General features: G+C 41.5%; 3 protein-coding genes across 3 annotated transcripts; 2 read left to right on the top strand and 1 right to left on the bottom strand.

The window, feature by feature from the left end:
• Positions 1–260: 260 nt before the first annotated feature.
• Positions 261–5,614, bottom strand: LOC132163560 (protein STRICTOSIDINE SYNTHASE-LIKE 3). Its single transcript, XM_059573881.2, has 4 exons — positions 5,123–5,614; positions 3,814–4,089; positions 1,610–1,777; positions 261–874 (listed from the first exon to the last, which is right to left on the bottom strand). Exons 1-4 carry the CDS (start codon positions 5,458–5,460, stop codon positions 472–474), a joined length of 1,185 nt encoding a protein of 394 aa, XP_059429864.1. The 5' UTR covers positions 5,461–5,614; the 3' UTR covers positions 261–471.
• Positions 5,615–9,842: 4,228 nt separating this feature from the next.
• LOC132162861 (uncharacterized) lies at positions 9,843–13,412 on the top strand. Its single transcript, XM_059573081.2, has one exon. It carries the CDS (start codon positions 9,843–9,845, stop codon positions 13,410–13,412), a length of 3,570 nt encoding a protein of 1,189 aa, XP_059429064.2.
• A 175-nt stretch (positions 13,413–13,587) lies between these two features.
• LOC132169816 (uncharacterized) lies at positions 13,588–14,270 on the top strand. Its single transcript, XM_088518730.1, has 2 exons — positions 13,588–13,654; positions 13,780–14,270. Exons 1-2 carry the CDS (start codon positions 13,588–13,590, stop codon positions 14,268–14,270), a joined length of 558 nt encoding a protein of 185 aa, XP_088374856.1.
• The last annotated feature ends 4,767 nt before the right edge of the window (positions 14,271–19,037 follow it).

Here is a 19,037-nt window from a genome sequence, read left to right as displayed (position 1 = left end):
ATTGCAAAAATTAAAACTTTAAAAGTCGATTTGAAAATCGCCTCAAACTTTGAGAGGGTCTCGGCAAGGAGTTTCGCGTAAGTACACATCAGCTAATTGAAGGAGTGAACCCACAGTCCAATGGCTCCAAGAAGGAATTTACACTCAATGGGTTTTGAAACTAAGACCTTGAGGAGCATACTCAAAAGTCACATGTCCAACCATTGAGCCAACCCATTGGAGTTTTAACTGATAATATATGTTGAAATATGGTCAGGACAAAGGTAAAACATAAATCAATACATATCAAAATGATCCCAGATTACATTGTAGTAGTCCAGGTTCTCAACGTGTCTGATTCTTTTAAGTGGATAAATAAGGGGAAAACGAGAACTTTTCTTTGGTTTTTTGTTGGGGAGGGGGATGCCACAAGAACTGCCTCTAGGATGAGCAAGCAAAGCTCTTTATCAGGAAAAATGGGATTCTTTCACTTCAAGTCAAGCTGTAAACTGCAACGAAAGGCATCAAAACACTCCCAATCCACAGTTTCCCATCCCTTTCCTCAACTTCACTTGCTGCCTTGACAACCTTTCCCTGACTGTCCTCCAATACCTGCAAAAGCTTACCCTCTGGGCTGTACTTGACAACAAGCGCATGGGGCATGCCGCCAATGTGAAGCAAGAACTGAATTTTTGCAGGAATTGGGAGCTTGAGGATAATTTTCCTAATTTGAGGGTAGAATGAGGAAATATAAGTATACAAGGATCGTCGGCAGTGGATCGCCACCCAAAAGTCACCCTTTGCATTGGTCCTGACATTGTCAGGAAATCCATGTAGGACTGCAAATACCTCTGAAGTCCCTGCTTTATCACCTTTCAACCAATGCTTGCTTAATCTACATAATCAATATGATAAGAGAACTCGTTAATAACTGTGAAACGATAGCAAAAGGCATTCAGATAACAATGGCTTCAAAAGACCCAAAATTGTTCTCAGGAAGCCTATTTGGGGCATATCCCTATGGACTCTATAGTTATCTCATTTGCAACTGTATGAATTTCTGATCGTAGCACACCAAATTACTTTGGACATTCAGTTCTACTAATATGGTACAAAGTTACTCTTGTCCTACATACAGCATTGATCAAAATACTGAACAAAAATACAAAGGTAAGAGTATAATGCTTGGGAACATATATTCTAAGAAACGTCTCTCTTGCAACTTCCGAGTTAAGAACTCGTTTATAAAGCTGTCCCAGAAGCAAGCAACTCTTGCTCTGTGTAGGAGTCTCACAGTGACGTCAAATCAATCTGTATGCCAAAGTATTCTCATACTCTTACATTTTTTTTTTTTTTTAACAAAAGTAGTCTCATGATTACCCAAAACTAGCAAACAAATATTGGCATTTACTGGGAGTCATTCAACATCCAATTCCAAGTCAACCTAATATATTTGTGAGTTGTGACCACTGACAATCAATGCAAAAGAAAAACAAGGGGATGAATAACAGTTGATCAAAATGAGGCTCCATGTCAAGTAGACTCTAGACATAACTTATTTTATGTAGACTCTAGACATAAGCATGGCCTACATATTTGTTAACTGTGGTACACTCAGAGAGAGACTCACCTGCCAATGGATCCTTCACAAAAGACGAAGAAGGAACCATCTTTGCTTAAGGACAAACCATTTGGAAATTGGATATTCCTCGCAAGGACAGTGGTTTCCTTAGTAGTTGGATCGTATTTCAGAACCCTCCCACTATTCTCTGCAGAAAAAACCAACTGCATGAAGTTCCTGCATGAAATAACCGTGTTAAAACAGATGAATAATGGTTCTCTTCTATTAAAAAAAGAAACCCAGTGATCATTATGAAAAGCAGCAGAAAACACCAAGGAGTTCTCCATAGCTTGATAAGAGCAGTAGAGATCTGTCAAGGGCCACCAACAGCAATACTTTTGAATGGCTTGTAAACCAATGATTTGCTGGACTGAGACAATCGTTGGAATATGATGGGTAAATTTTGTAAGTGGTTTTAAAGAGTGTTTTTTGTGTCTTGATTTGAAAGAGTTTTTGATGCATGTAAAGTTGAGAAGAGTTGGGTCTACATTCGAGAAAATGTTTTATGGGGGATCCACTTAATGAAATTGTTTGGTAAACTTTTTGGAAAGTGTTTTGTGTTTTCAAGGAAACTCAATACTAAACACACTTATCTTGGGAAAACACAAACAGGTGTGAAGCTAACTTCTTAATTAAAAGAAAAATAATAATAATAAAAAAGTCACCATGAGGTGACCCCTAGCAGAGGAGAGGGACGGCCACATGGTCATTCCCTTTGACCAGGATAGAAGTGGACGCAGGGCCACCCCTATCTGGTTGGGGTGGTCGCGTGGCCACCCCTTTCCTCCGTGGGGGGGTGGCTATGTGACCACCTTCCTCTCTTTCTTTTTTTTCCTTTAATATTTTTATAAATAATAAATTAGCCCCTACACTGACAAAATTAAACAACTATTTTCTCAAAATATTCCTATAAGGTGTGAAAGGTTTTCTAAAAAGTGTGTTGTGTTTTGTTTTTTGAAGAGTGTTTCGGGTTTTGTGCAACGAAAAGTGACTTGTTTGTTAAATGTTACGAGAAAAGTGTATTTTTAGTTTAGAAAAGAGAAAAGACTTTCGAAACTATTCCTACATGTTTCAGAGTCAAGAAAATGACTGGTAGCTGATGGTTCTGGAAGCAATTGAAAATTATTGGAACAAGAAGTTGAGGCAAGAGTTTTAGTACATACTGGGGAAAGATCTAAGGGGCAAATACAAGTGTTAGGAAAAAAGAAAAAAGGATGATGCTGCATATTTGGAGGGTGTATACAGCAAAAGAAGCATTGTAGTATTCAAAGTCAAGAAAATAACTAGCTGACAGTTCTTAAAACAGTTGAAAATTATTAGAACAAGGAGATGAGGCAATAGCTTCAGTACATGCTAGAGAAAGATCCCAGGAACAAATACAAGTGTTAGGAAAAAAGGAAAAAAGGGCGATGTTGCAAATTCAAGATTCTGAAAAATCTTTGATAGCTAAAATTTATTTTTCAATTGTTAAGAAACACTGCATGCAGCCTGCTATGACCCTTTATTCACAACATCATTCACCTATAAAGTATTGCGATATATTTTGAATAAACAAGTAAAAAACATTATCCAAATTTTGACAACTCAAATCATATCAATTACTGACAGGTCACTGCAGTATCAGCCATTAATAGTTTGACTGAAAGGAGATATTCAAAATCGCTATATCAAATCGGCTCAATATCTCAGGGTTCATAGTAAAAGAATGTATTAACTCTCTCAATTATCATATATACTGATTTAAGAGGTCAAAAACATTGGATTTAACCATATCCCAACAAAGAGAGAGGGGAAACTGGAGTAATAAGAACACATGTCTACACAACCACTATGGAGAAATATTTTCCTTTCTAATTGCATTCAGTTTCATGCACCAAAGTATCATTTGAATGCCTTCCATAATAAGACAATGTCAAACTGCAATAAGAAAGGGGAACTGCATTCTCTTTCATGCCCTAAAGGACAATAGACACTGTATGCCATCTATTATAAGAGGATGCTACATTACAAATCAAGTGGTGTTCTGCATTCTGCTCTGCACTGTATAGGGAAAGTGGCACTTAAGCTGTGGGTGGGACATTGTAAAATATGTGGCTCTCTTCAGCATTGGCCTGATCCCATATCACCAGTCCACTCACATCCAAAGAAGTAAAAACTTTAAAAAAAAAAATGCATCATCACCATCTCAGAAGGAATAGCATCAAAGGGCTTACCTCCTCTGGTACTTGGTGCTGCTATCTGTAAAATAAACATTCCCTGCATCATCAATGTCTAGATCATTGGTAAACCTCAATGGCACCCCTTCTGCCTCAGTTGTTAGTGATGCTGCCAAACCACCTTCTGGTCCAACCTTCAATAGTCCAAAGTATGCATCTGCAATGTATAAATCACCTGTTTTCTTGTCAAATCGGAGCCCCAAAGGCCTGCCACAAATGTGCTCATTCTTCAAGTAACTCAAAGGCGATGGTTTTGTATTACATAGTTCTGACCTGAATTCAAATAAAAGATGGAAAAGATAATATCAAATAACCGAGTAAACAACTGGGGGATATATTTTAAAAACCAGCAAAAACAAGAGAATGATCCCAGACACTTCATTCAATCAAGGAAGCTGTCAGATGAAACCTATTAGCTGATCTTGTGTGACATGTTTTCAGAATTTGTTTGCTTATTAGGTCTGAACTAAAAGATGAAGACTACTGACATCTGCAAGTAAATTCTCTCAGCAACCAACGGTAAGAGAAAATTTCTAATGCAATCATCAATTTTTACAGTGAGCACGCAACACCCAGAACCAATTTGATGGCAAATAAAAGAGAATACTGAAGAAGTCAAAACATGATAGTTCCTTTACAAAATCTAAAGCAATTGCATCCTGGAGATAAGTGGAATAACCAAAACAATGAAAAAAATGACATCATTTTTATATATATCAACAAATATAATATTTCACATTTTATCCATATATTATATTCCATAACCACCCCCCACCAAAAAAGAAAGAAAGAATTATTTATTCCCAGAACAATATAATTAGTTATGATTAACCAGTATGCATAAACATACTAAAACTTAATTATACAGCAGGTGTACTTTGGAGCTCACAAACATGTGCTTCTAAACAGCAAAAATACCACTTCTTTCACATAGTTGCGCTTCTATTTCTTTCATATCTATTTCCTTCTTTCAAAATCCAAATTCAGGGTTTCCCCGGCCAAATGATCTCTTATGTCAAGAATCAATCTTTGATCTACTCGCTATCACTAAACATGTCAACAAAATTTGAAAACAAATACAGTGGATTGGGGTATTTATAGGGATAAAAGGTGAAGTGCATGGCTGCACAGTCCTATTTGGGAAACACCTATATTTTCTAAGAGGAGTGCATGGTTTTTACTAAACGTTTCATATATTAAATTCCCCACAAATCAACCGCCATCTTCACTCACCCAGTTCACACTCAAAACCCACAAACAGGACAGAACCCACAAAATCCCAGAACCCCGATCAGCAAGAACTCACCTATTAGGCGATGTGTAAGCGAAATCCTCCCAGGACTGGCCATTCCAGAAGACGATCCGCCCATCGGCGACGCCGGTGTAGGGTCCACGGCCAAGAGGGTCGAACGCTATGCTCTCGGGGCCCTGCACTTGGTTGAGGAACTTGATTTCGGAATTCTGGAGCAAGTTCTGGGTGTCCCTCTGGGTGGGGACCTCGGACCAAGCCGGCATGTCCACCGCGAAGGCTTCGAAGTCCGGGAAGTCGGAGATTGCGCTGTGCCTGAAAGGGTCAACTGCGCAGTACAAGGCCAAGAGGAGGAAGATGAACCGGGCGAAGGTTCCAGCACGTGGCATCGCCATGAGCCTGAGAGGGAGACGGAGGGAGAGAAAGTAGGTGGGGGTAGGTCTGAGCAGAGTATACAGAAACAAACAAGCGCTGATGGGAGTGGGAGCGGGAGTGGGAGTGGGAGAGGGACATGTCTCTTTGTACTTCGAAAGAATCGATGAGCATTTGTTTCAAACGTGTCAAAGAGTGTTAGGTGAAGGTATTTCATTCCCGGTCGGGGTTAGATGGGGGACGTTCGTCGGTTTATGTGGATGACTGGTAATCGTACGACGCGGATCGATTTGAATAATTCAAACTCAATGTTTTTGGATAGCTTTAGAACTCTGAGAAGATTTTCAATAGAGGAGTTATACTTTTATATAAAATAGTTTTTTAAAATTTACTTTTATTTAGTTTAGTTAAGTTATTTTTAAATGTCTCTACATCCGATTAGTTATATTTTTATTTATTCTATTAAAATATTATTAAAAATAAGAAAAATTTTGAAAAAAAAAATGAGAACATGTGAGAGGAAAAATGGAAAAATTTTTGAAAAAAAGAGAACATGCAGAAAAAAAGTAGGAAAAGATTTGGAAAAAAGAGAAAATGAGTGAGAAATAAAGAAAAATAAAATAGCTCCATTGAAAAGTGCTGCTACATTTAGCTTTTTTTTTTAACTCTTCCGATCATATATCTATTTTACATTTTCTTTTAGCTAATCCAACGTATGAAGTTTTTTAAACATTTGAAGAGTCATTTTAGAAAAAAATAACATTTGGCTCTTCCATTGGCAATGCTCTTAGTTGCTGCACTATCTAAATTTTAAAATCTCTCAATTTTATTATTTCAACTTTTAATTTAATGCAAATCAACTCTCCATCAGTTTTTACTGTCAATCTCTAACGAAAATTACTAGAAAAAACTAAATTATCCTTCAAAATTTGTTTTTTCTTTAATTTTCAATTTGAAATTAAGGGTAAACTTGTAATTTTATAAACATTTCAGGGGTATAAAAAGTTATTTCATCATTTTTAATGTCCAAAAATTTATGAAGGGGTAGATTGCATCAACTTGAAAGTTTAATGGGGTGCAATTGTGAGGTTTTAAAATTTGGAAGGTGTTTTCAAATCGCGCAAGTCTTTTGTAAAGTTTCCACAGTGTTTTTTGTTTTACGAAATACAAGTTGTCACCTAACCGAAGCCCGAGGTGAAGAGACTCGTTTTGGGCTAAGTGATGAGGTCCAAAATCCAAATCATGGATTATTTTGGGCCAAACAGGTTGGCCGGCCACACTCGTCGATCGAATCAAAATAGAATGAGTGATCAATTTGATTTGATCGTATTATAATGAATTACAATATCAAATCTCACATTATCATATCGCACAATATACTTTAATAAATAGTGACTTTTACTAATTGTATCTGCATCTGAATGTGCAGATAGCATATATCAGACAGCTATAAATAGCGAATGCGGATGGATAATATCCGTCAGCATGTACACTCCTAATAATGATTATCTCATCATGTGACATTGGATAAATTTTTGCAAAAATATTATTTTATGGGAATTTTGTTTGCTCGTATTATTTTGGAATATGAAACATTATGTTGTTTGAAACTTGAAATTCCCTTGACCCCATTATCTACGTGCTACGTGAACACATAATGATGATATAATTTAAGTTTTGAGAGAACTTAAACCTTTGATATTTTAAAGAAAACCTAAAAACTCTTTTCAAACACAAGATTTAAGATTAATTTTTTTATGCCTTCTTTCTTGATTGAACGTCCTCAAATAAGGATACAATAAAAAGATAAAGATACAAATAAAACTACTAACTATTGGATAACAATTGAAACTAACTAAGGGCCTGTTTGGAATTGCGTTTGAGAAATCGAGCTTTAAGGTAAAAAAAAAATTAAAAAAAAATTGTGCAAAAGCTTCATTTTTAAGTGTTTGCCAAAAGTGTATTTTGACAATTTTTAGATTTTTGACCTTTAAAAACGCTTTGAATTTTTTTTACCAAATGAGTGTTTTTTCGTTCAAACAAGTTTTTAGGGTGTTAAACGCATTTTTGAGGTCCACAAATGCAATCCCAAACAAGTCCTAAGTCTCCTTAAGCAATTAAACTACTATTACTCTAAAATATCTATTAAACTACTTTACTCTAGGATAAGGTAGAGACAAGATAACTTTAAATACTTCAAGAGCTTCATAAAATATATGCTTAGTCTCTATTGTAGAATTCTACTTTCATAACACTGCCACTTACCCGTGTGTTAGCTCATCCTTATTTCTTATAAAATTTTCAAAAATAAGCAGGTGGTTCCCCTAATAAACATACTTAGGTACCTATTAATGTTGGAGTGAGTTCTTGGAGTTTAAAATAGAAGTAGATGTTTCAATAAGCAGTGTTAGTTATTTGTTTTGTTGGAATTTAAAACTTGGAGTTTATAGATTTGGACCCATTTTATTTTGCTTTATGTTAGAGACGGATAGGAATAAGGTTACGATTAGATAGGATAATAGTTGAATTGAAATGGAATTGCAATTCATTAAGATTGTTGGGTCATGGACTAGCCCACTATTTATTCAGCAGTTCCCAGGCCCAGCTTGAAAAAGGCCCAAGCCCAAGACCATGAATCCGAGACCTGCTTATCCGAGCCCGTGAGTCCGAGACCGCGAGTCCGAGACCATGAAATCTGAGACCCCCTCTAGCCGAGACCGTAAAGTTCGAGATTAACTCAGGACACGCAAGTCTCGGTAAAGGGGATAACTCCGATATCCTGAAAGATGCTACTTTTAATAAATAAGTAATCTTGTTATCATATCTTTTTAAAATATAGATCCTGCATATATCAATGAAGATATGTCAGTTGATATCTAAGATCACAAAAGTGATTGAGTCCTACTCGGACGCTTTAATTTAGCATGGCCTAAAAGATTACAAAGCTGATCCTTTGATCTCAAGCCACTGAAATCATGGAGCAACTAACAAACATGATCTTTCATTCAAATGTTTGATCAGCTGATATCAAGGGATAAGATTCCTGAATGTGTGGGAAATCAAATTCTCCCCCTGCCTATAAATACAAGTCATATTATCAAAGCAAAGGTAATCACAACTCTCATTATCTGAGTTTCGTAGTTGTTGACAATATCCTTTCTCTTTTCCATTCTGACTTAGGCATTGGAGTGCTCACGCCGGCTCACCCCCGGTCGCTTCGATCCTTCTCTATTCTTTGTTGTGCAGTTCAAATCGTTCCTGCGTTGGTCAAATCAAGCTTGTTGGGCGTGCCACGTCATTATACAGAAAACTGTGCTTGAACAGTTTGGCGCCGTTTGTGGGAACTTCGATTTTCATTAGTTCTCTACTAATCCAAAATGGTGACTACCCGTTCCACTGCTGCAGCCTCCAACGCACCGCCACCATCCGACCTAGCCGAATTCATGAAGCAGATGTCTGAATCCATGAAGGCTCTGAAGAAGCAGAATGAAGACCTGGATGTAAGGCTCACAGCCGCTGAGGGCCGTAATAGCCAGAGGGACCAAGAGCGAGCAAGAAGGCGCGAAGAACGGCGTGAGGAAAGACGAAGGGAAATTCGCGATGGGAAGCGAACTGCAGGTTCGCATCGCGATGAAGAAGCAAGTTCAGTCCAAGCTAGCCATCATACTACTGTCCATAATGAGGAGCATCATGAGCAGCAGAACCCATAAAGGTCTCAGCATATGAGGTCTCGACGGGAACAACTCCACGGCCGGAATGAAGGCCAGATGAGTGCTGAGATGGAAGATTTGAAGAAGAAGTACGAAAAGCTAACTCGCAAGTTGGCTGCAAAGGATGAAAAAACCCCTGCTGCAGGGTTTATGGACAACACCGACCTACCTTTCACTGATCGAGTGTTAGGTTTCCCTTTGCCTGACAACTTCAAGATGCCTTGCGTCAAGGAGTTCAACGGTAGTGGCGACCCTTCTGAACATATGGAAAGTGTCCGTGCTCACTTTTCCCTTCATAGGTTTCCAGATGAAATAGCATGCAGAATCTTTCCTCTCACTTTGGAAGGAGTCGCTCAGGACTGGTTCGCCAGATTGCCTGCCAAGTCAGTAGACAGTTTCAAAGAACTTGGATGCCTCTTTTTAAGCCAATTCCTGGCAACCAAAAAGAGGAGGAAGCACTCGGCTTGCTTATTGTCATTGCATCAGGGAAAGGAAGAAAGCCTGAAGGATTTCATACATAGGTTCAATAAAGAAAAATTGTTGGTGGATAACCCGGGGGATCAAACGGTATTATCCGCATTATGGTACGGAGTCAGACCAAATGGGCCTCTAATGGCCGAAGTGTCAAAGAATTCGACAGAGATAACTCTTCGCGATATATCGCCAAGACAGAGGAGTATATTAATCAGGAGGACATGATTAAGGCTCTCATGAAAGGTCAGGAGGAAGAAGACCAAGAAAAGGAGGACGCCAAAAAGGAGCCACCTGTAGCATCTACTCCGAAGGAAGAGAAGTTCCAAAAGAAAGTAGTGAAGAAGACTGTTCCATCATTCCCGAAGATAGAACCTCGGCGACGTGAAGATCGAAGGTTCACACCTTTGAATACCAGGGTCAACGAAGTGTTTATGGAGATCAAAAGAGACCCAGCTTTCAGGTGGCCGAGTAAGTTGCGAGGTGATCCGAGGAAGCGAGATCGGACGAAGTTCTGTGAGTACCATAATGATCACGAGCATTTGACGGAAGACTGTATAACCTTGCAACAGGAAATCAAAACTTTCATTAGAAATGGAAGGCTAGTAAGATTCCTAGCAGGAGAAAGGAACCGAGACGCGGTTTACCAACAGCCCCTCTTGTTGGATGCAAACCGAGATGCAGGGGGACGAGAGCCGAGACGTGATCGGGATGCTGGTCCTAGAGAGGATCCGAGACCCCCTCGGGATCAAGGAGTGGTAGGTGAAATTCACACCATCGCTGGGGGAATAGCTGGTATAAGACAGTCTAACTCGGCCAGAAAAGCCTACGCCAGGAAAACGCAGGCCGAGGAAGTCTTTACAGTACAAAGACCCTCCAAAGTTGCAAAAAAGGATTCAGTGGTCCTTTCTTTCTCCGAAGAAGATGCTAGGGGCGCAATGCAGCCACATGATGACCCGCTAGTTGTAACAATGACGGTGGCTAATCATATGATCCATCGAATTGTGGTGGACAATGGGAGCTCGGCTGATGTTTTATATTGGCCAGTCTTTAAGCAAATGGGTATTGATCGTGAGAGGATCAAACCGTTTAGCTCTCCCCTAGTTGGATTTGTAGGAGAGCAAGTCCAGCCGATTGGCCTTATTTCACTCTCTGTAACAGCAGAAACGGCGCCCAAACAAAAGACCGTCATGGTAGATTTTCTGGTTATTGACCGACTAGGTGCCTACAATGCCATCCTTGGTAGACCCGCTTTGAATAAGTTGATGGCCATAACTTCGACGTACCACCTAACGATGAAGTTTCCGACAGAAGAAGGAGTCGGAGAAGTGAAGGGAGATCAGACCCAGGCGAGAAGATGTTACAATACGTCTCTCAAGAGGGTCTCGGATCCGACTCCTATTGTCATTGGTACAGTAGGTGGTAATAGCAGGAATGATTTGAAGGGAGAGCCAGCTGAACCTCTGGAAGATGTGATAGTTGCAGAAGGCAAGGTTTTGAAAATTGGGACACAGCTCAGTCCCATAATCCGAGATGGTCTCGTCACCTTCCTGCGAGGAAACTTAGAGGTCTTCGCATGGACCTATGAGGATATGCCAGGAATCGATCCTGAAGATATCCTCCACCAACAAAATGTGGATCCGAGTGTGAAGCCGGTGAAACAAAAGAGAAGGAAATTTGCTCCTGAACGGAATATGGCTATAGTTGAGGAGGTGGAGAAGCTTCTCAAGGCTCGTTTCATTGAAGAAGTATATTATCCTGATTGGTTAGCCAATGTAGTATTGGTTAAAAAATTCAATGGGAAATGGAGGATGTGCGTAGATTTTACCAACCTCAACAAGGCTTGTCCAAAAGATAGCTTTCCACTACCCCGCATCGATGCATTGGTGGACTCAACAGCTGGGTATGGCTTACTCAGCTTCATGGACGCTTTCTCTGGTTACAACCAGATATACATGCATCCAGAAGATCGTGAGAAAACTGTGTTCATAACTGACCGAGGCCTGTACTGTTATAAAGTCATGCCCTTCGGTTTGAAGAATGTAGGGGCAACATACCAGAGGCTGGTAAACAAGATGTTCCGAGACCAGATCGGACGCAATATGGAGGTGTACGTCGATGACATGCTAGTCAAGAGTGTGCTACCGCAGGACCATGTACTCGACTTGCAAGAGACGTTTACAACCTTGAAGAAATACGGGATGAAGTTGAATCCCTCAAAGTGTGCGTTTGGAGTCTCATCAAAAAAGTTCCTCGGTTACATGGTATCAAGCCGAGGAATAGAAGCCAATCCTGAGAAGATACAAGCTGTCTTGGATATGCAGTCTCCAAGAAACTTGAAGCAGCTTCAGCAATTGACAGAAATAATAGCGGCACTAAATCGGTTTATTTCACGATCAACCGATAAATGTCTTCCATTTTTTAAAGTCTTGCGAAAGGTTTTTGAATGGACAGACGAATGTGAAGAAGCCTTCGGGCATCTAAAACAGTATCTGGTGAGCTCGTCTTTGCTAAGCCAGACAATACCCGGAGAAGTACTGTATTTGTATTTAGCCGTTTCTCCAACGGCTATCAGTGCTGCATTAATCCGAGAAGAAGAAGGAATTCAGAAGCCTGTATACTTCATAAGTAGAGGTTTGAGAGGTGCTAAAGAAAGATATCCTCAGATGGAGAAACTGGCTTTCGCCGTGGTCATATCATCCAGGAAACTCCGACCTTACTTCCAAGCTCATACTATCAGGGTGTTGATTGAATACCCTTTGAAAAAAGTACTAAGAAAGCTAGATCTGTCGGGAAGATTAGCTAACTGGGCGATTGAGTTGGGAGAGTTTGACATTGAATTTCTCCCTCGAAGTTCTCTTAAGGGCCAGGCACTAGCTGATTTTCTGGCAGAATTCATTAATCTGCCAGACATCACCAGTTGGCCGGGTGATGAGACTTGGGTAATTTATGTGGACGGATCATCTACGAAGAAGCATGGTGGAGTTGGGATAGTAATGATTACTCCCGATGGAGAAGAATTGTGTAGTTCCTTGAAGTTGAAGTTCAAAACCACAAATAACGAGGCCGAGTACGAGGCAGTCCTAGCAGGACTCGGTTTAGCTCTCGAAATGGGAGCCAAATTTATGGAAATGCGGAGTGACTCCCAGGTTGTCGTGGGGCACATCCGAGGTGAATTTGAAGCCAAAAGAGAAAAAATGAAGTTATACTTATCTAAAGTGCAAGAAATGAAAAGTTTATTTAATAAGTTCAGCATTGTGAAAATTTCGAGGCCAGAAAATGAGAGAGCAGACCAGTTGGCCCGAATAGCCTCAACAGCCAGTGGAGAGATTGAAGCCGAGACTCCTATCCAAATTGTTTCACAATCATCAGTTACCGAGACGGTGTTGGTTTCGACAGCCGAGACCATACCTGATTGGCAACTAGAAATCGTAGAATACCTGGAAAGAGGAGTACTTCCCTCAGATAAAAGGCTGGCTACCTGGTTAAAGGTAAGAGCAGAAAGGTTTATAATGGTAAATGGAATCCTTTACAAGAGGGGTTTCATGTGGCCACTCTTAAAGTGTGTTTCGAAGGAAGAAGGAAATTATATCCTTAGAGAAATCCATGAAGGGATTTGTGGAAGCCATTCTGGAGCTAGAATATTGGCACATAAAGCAGTCCGAGCGGGTTTCTATTGGCCCAACATGAATCGGGACTCGGCAGATATAGTCAGAAATTGTGACAAGTGCCAACGATTCGCTAATATCACTCATCAGCCTCCTGAAGACCTGAGTGCAATCTCTTCACCTTGACCCTTCTCTCAATGAGGGGTAGATATAGTAGGACCATTGCCTCAGAGTAGGAGAAATGTACGGTTTGCAGTCGTTACTGTGGATTATTTCACCAAGTGGGCAGAGGTTGAAGCCTTAGTGATTATCACAGCCAAGGCAATAGAACGATTCTTATGGAAGAGCATCATATGCCGTTATGGCATTCTTCATACTTTTGTCACAGATAATGGCAAGCAGTTTGACTGCGATTCATTCCGAGCCTGGTGTGCCCAGCTTCAAATAAGGAACTATTACTCGTCTCTAGGGCACCCCCAGGCTAATGGGTAGGTAGAGGCTACCAACAAAACGATCTTCAAGATTTTGAAAAAGAAGCTGGATGATCGAAAAGGAAACTGGGCGAAAGACCTTCCCGAAGTATTATGGGCGTACCGAACAACCAAGAGAATTTCAACCGAGGAGACGCCATACGCCTTAGCATTTGGAACTGACGCAGTCATTCCAGCCGAGGTAGGCTCGGGCAGCTATCGTGTAGAGACCTTCAGATCCGAGACTAATAACGAGGGTTTACAGCTGCATTTGAACTTGCTACAAGAAAAGAGAGATCAAGCCCAGGTGACTATGGCGGCATACCAAGCAAGAGTAACTCGACATTTCAACAGGAAGGTCAAGCCTCGGAGCTTCAAAGTTAGAGATATGATCCTACGTAAAGCTACCTTGGCAACCAAGGACCCAGCTGAGGGAAAGCTGGCTCCTAATTGGGAAGGACCTTATAGGGTGATTGAGTGCAAAAGAGCAAGAGCATACCACCTGGAAGATTCCAAAGGTAAGGCTCTTCCGAGGCCTTGGAACGCTGAGCACCTTAAAAAGTACTATGTCTAAATGCTGTGATATGTAATTTATTTGTCACTTTATTATTTTCATTTCAATGAATAAAAGTATCTTGGAGTTATGCAGCATATAAAGTTCATATGTACAAATTAAATTATTAATCTCGGAGAAGACGGCTGAAAAGGCTCTTCCGAGCCCTAAAATGATGCAACTGAAAGGAGCATTCTCTTAAACGTAACATAACCCAGACTCAAAAACCTAATAGAACTACCCGAGATTTAACTCGGAATAGCATAACTATGGGCAAGTTTGAGGATAGATCAAACTCCCCGAGACCTAACTCGGGGTAGTAATCAAACTCCCCGAGACTTAACTCGGGGCAGCAATCAAAAACTCCGAGACTAAACTCGGGGTAGTACAACTAAAGGTTAAGTCGAAATCTCCGAGACCTAACTCGGAGAAATATAGTTATAAATTTTTTGACTACCTTAAGCAATAAAAAATTATTATTTCAAGATTCGTATAAACACGAAAACTCATTTCATTAAAAGAGAAACTTAAGGTATATACAAAGAACCATCAAATGGTATTGCATCATTTTTCCTTAGGGACTACATCAGAGGTCTCGGCAGATGCAGACTCGGCAGTATCGGCCTCGGCAGATTAGGCGTCATTAGGAGCAGACTCTGTGTCTCGTTGCTGTTGATCTGAGAAGGGATCATAAAAACATTCCTTTATTCCTGCTGCATCAGGCATTTGTTCTTGGCCCAAATTTACTAGTTGCGCCATGGCTGCATTGGAACAAGGAATGTCCTCAATTTTCACCTTGTCAAGATCTATCTTCCGAGTCAAGTCCTTAGCCAATGCTCGAAAGGTCTTGAAGCCAAGGATGAGCCCGTCGGCCCAGGCAGAATTCCGAACCCATGAGGCAAAGGACAGCTGACGTAAATAATTGGCAGCCCGGGTTTTAGCCTCCTTCAGCTGAGCCCTTACTTGGGCGTACTTTCCCTTGAAGAATTTGAGCTTCTTCTCGACTACCACTTTGGCTTCATTTGTCTTGGTCACCAAAGCCTTCAAATCCGAGACCTCATCTTGAGCTGATTTCAGCTGGTCCGAGACCCCTGCATGTGTTTCTTCCAGCTGGTTGAAGTCCTCCTTAATAATAGAGTTATCCTCTTGCAGGCAGTTCACTTAGGCTCGGAGGCCTTCAATCTTGGTCAACAGATCATTAACCTTTGATTCAGCTTTCGCCTGAGCTGCAGCGGCCTCGGAGGTCTCGGCCTGTAATTTAGATTGCTCCTGGCCCGAGAGTAGCAGTTCCTTGTCCTGCACCGCCACGACCTTCGTCAATTCTGTATTTTCGGCCTCCAGCTTTGTGACCCTATCTTTAAGGCGACTTGTCTTAGTGGCCGAGTCCTGTGCCGTCTTCCGAAAGCAGCAGTATAATATCAGCGACCTCATGAAACTCTGTAATGGAAATTCAGTTAGTAAAAAAAAAAAAAAAAAACTAAGTTAAGAGTCGGGAAACTTACGACAAGTTGGAAGAAGAGCATTTGCTCAGTCATGCCCTGAGCGGACGTGTCACGTTCCATGATGAGGCCCTCATGAGGAACTAAATCCACCAGTGCTTGAAAATGGTTACCCCTCAAGTCGCCACCAAATGTAGCGAGAGGTCTGCCGACAGTCCAATCTACTCCTTCAGGTCTTATAACATTTGTGGAAGACGAAGAGGTCTCGGCACCGGAGGCCCTCTCGGCAATAGGCTCTTTCTCGGCCGCAGAGGCTCTCTCGGTAGTAGAAGGCATTGGCCGAGAGGTCTCGGCGAATTTCGAGGCCTGAGCCGTATGATCACCCTCGGCGATAGGTGATAAAGGCCGAGGTCCTGATTCTTTCCTGCAGCCACAGGATGCCCCTCGGCTCTCTCTTGCACAATCCCTACAGAGCCTTCGAAATTCTCCTCAAACTCTATATCATCCAGGATGTGTTGAATGTTTGAGCCCAGGGGTTGAAATGACAGGGAATCGATGGGAATCGCATCCCCTACAACAGCTCCTGCTGAGGTTAAAGGAGTAGCATTCAGCGGTCGAGTTGAGATGGGCTCATTTGCGAGGAAGGCCTCGACCTTTGCAACGGGTCTCACCACAGGCTTCGGGCCTATCTTCCTCCTAGCAGCTAGAAAGCCCGCAAGTTGGTCTTGCGCTTTTGCTTCAGCCACCTTCTTCAATTTTTTTTTTTTTTTTTTTTTTTTTTTTTTTTTTTTTTCGTGTTGAGGGGCCTCGTGGTCCTCAGGCTTGTCAACCAATCTCAAGACTCTGGCTGCCCGAGGAGGAGTGATAGGCTTTTTGGCCTTGGCGTCCATTTTTAGGGGGCCAGTAGTCCGAAATTGGGGGACCACAGGTGGAGCTAGACCCCCACGTATTTTTAAGGCCCCGCCGGTTTGAAAAGGGATATTCTTCTACTTAGGCTGTTCAACCATTTTGCCCTTGCCTTTGTCAAGACGAGATTTCCGGGGGGTAGCTCCTCGAGTGTTTGCGGCCGGAGGACTCGAGGTGGCAAGACTTGGGTCTCGGACGACCACGGAGGCGAGTCTCTTCCTTTTTCCGCCAGCGCCTCCGTCAAGGTTTTCGATGCCCTTCCCTTCAGAGAAGGTCTCCATCAGTTCGGTATAAAACATCAGGTTTTCATGTCTCCGAGCCCATGCGGCAACATCGTCCACACGCTTCAATTTGTCTTCGCTAAAAGTCGGTTCCTTGGAAGCGTTTTTAGCAGGGACACTTGTCTCCCACGGCACCCTTGGACCTCCAGCAATTTCGGTGGGGTGAAACTCCCATTGACCAGTGGCGAAAAAATACTTAGCTTTCCACTCGTGATTGCTAGAATACTTGCCATCCATGTGTATAAACTTCCCCCGTCGAGACTGGAAGTTGTACAAGTCCTCACACTTCGGGTTCTTCTGAAGCCGATAGAACCACAAAAACTCTTGGGCGGAAAGGTAATGGCCTGGCCCAAGGGCCATTGGCCAGAATAAAGTATAGGCATAGAAGACCCTCCATCCGTTAGGAACAATCTGGTGCGGGGCCAGATTTATGAGACTCAACAGCTCTCGCACTACCCTCGAAAAAGGCAGTCGGAAACCAGAACGAAACATAGTTTCATATAAACAGACCTCATGTGCGTTAGCTTGCATAATGGCACCTACTTGTTCCTCATTGAACCGAAGCTTCACTGATCTGGGAATGAAGCATTCCTCTTGGATTCTAGCCTCGTTTGCTTTGGTTAGTTCCGACCGCCAGCAAGCTGGATAAGTATTGCCACCGAAACCATCGGAGCCAGATCCCTCGTCGCCAGACATAGTGATAAGGAAAGAGAGAGAGAGAGAGTAGAGGAGCTGGCATTTGGAGAATGAAGAAGAGAAACCAGAATTTTATCACCAGAACAGAAAATGGATAGATACAAAGGAGATAGCACCTTATTTAAAAAGGAGCTCACCTCGGTAGCAGGGGTATTAAATGTGCCAGGTGCGACAGGGTCTCGGGATGCCAACCGACGCCGCATGCAGATGAGGCGTGCAGGGTACTCAAATGCCAGAGTTAATGATACGACAAGGTTTCGGGATACCAACCGACGTTGCCCAGAAATTTGAAATTTGAAATTTGAAATTTCCCTCCGAAATTTGAAATTTAAATTTTGCCGCCTTAGTTGTCTGAGACGAGGTGGGAAAGTCATTGACTATCTCAGAACTTCTCCTAATAAAGCTAGTCTCGGTAGGTGGGCCCATTCCGTCAAGACATAAAATTTCCTTAGTTCTACAAACATCGAAATTGGGGGTAACTGTTGGGTCATGGACTAGCCCACTATTTATTCAGCAGTCCCCAGGCCCAGCCTGAAAAGGCCCAAGCCCGAGACCATGAATTCGAGACCTGCTTATCCGAGACCATGAATCCGAGTCCGTGAGTCCGAGATCGCGAGTTCGAGACCATGAAATCCGAGACCCCCTCTAGCCGAGATCGTAAAGTCCGAGATTAACTCAGGACACGCAAGTCTCGGTAAAGGGGATAACTCCGATATCCTGAAAGATGCTACTTTTAATAAATAAGTAATCTTGTTATCATATCTTTTTACAATATAGATCTGCATATATCAATGAAGATATGTCAGTTGATATCTAAGATCACAAAAGTGATCGAGTCCTACTCGGACGCTCTAATTTAGCATGGCCTAAAAGATTACAAAGCTGATCCTCTGATCTCAAGCCACTGAAATCATGGAGCAACTAACAAACATGATCTTTCATTCAAATGTTTGATCAGCCGATATCAAGGGATAAGATTCCTGAATGTGTGGGAAATCAAATTCTCCCCCTGCCTATAAATACAAGTTATATTATCAAAGCAAAGGTAATCACAACTCTCATTATCTGAGTTTCGTAGTTGTTGACAATATCCTTTCTCTTTCCCATTCTGACTTAGGCATCGGAGTGCTCATGCCGGCTCACTCCCGGTCACTTCGATCCTTCTCTATTCTTTGTTGTGCAGTTCAAATCGTTCGTGTGTTGGTCAAGTCAAGCTTGTTGGGCGTGCCACGTCATTATACAGAAAATTGTGCTTGAACAAAGATTAGATTATTTAAATCAGTATTAGTTTATTTAATATTTAGATTAGGTTATTAGAATGGACATAAATTTCTTCCAATACAGTAGAGTTTATTTGAATTTGAATATTAAAACTTTAGGTGTTATCACTTAAAACTTTATTTACTTATATTTTTATTTAGAGACCATTTAGTTATTAATGAGAATCAGATAATGAATTAGTAACT

This window comes from Corylus avellana, chromosome 8 (assembly GCF_965113065.1).
Source record: "Corylus avellana chromosome 8, dhCorAvel1.hap1.2, whole genome shotgun sequence".
Taxonomy (NCBI): Eukaryota; Viridiplantae; Streptophyta; class Magnoliopsida; order Fagales; family Betulaceae; genus Corylus; species Corylus avellana.
Note: the sequence above shows the minus strand (reverse complement) of the source record. Positions and strands in the feature narration are given on the sequence as shown.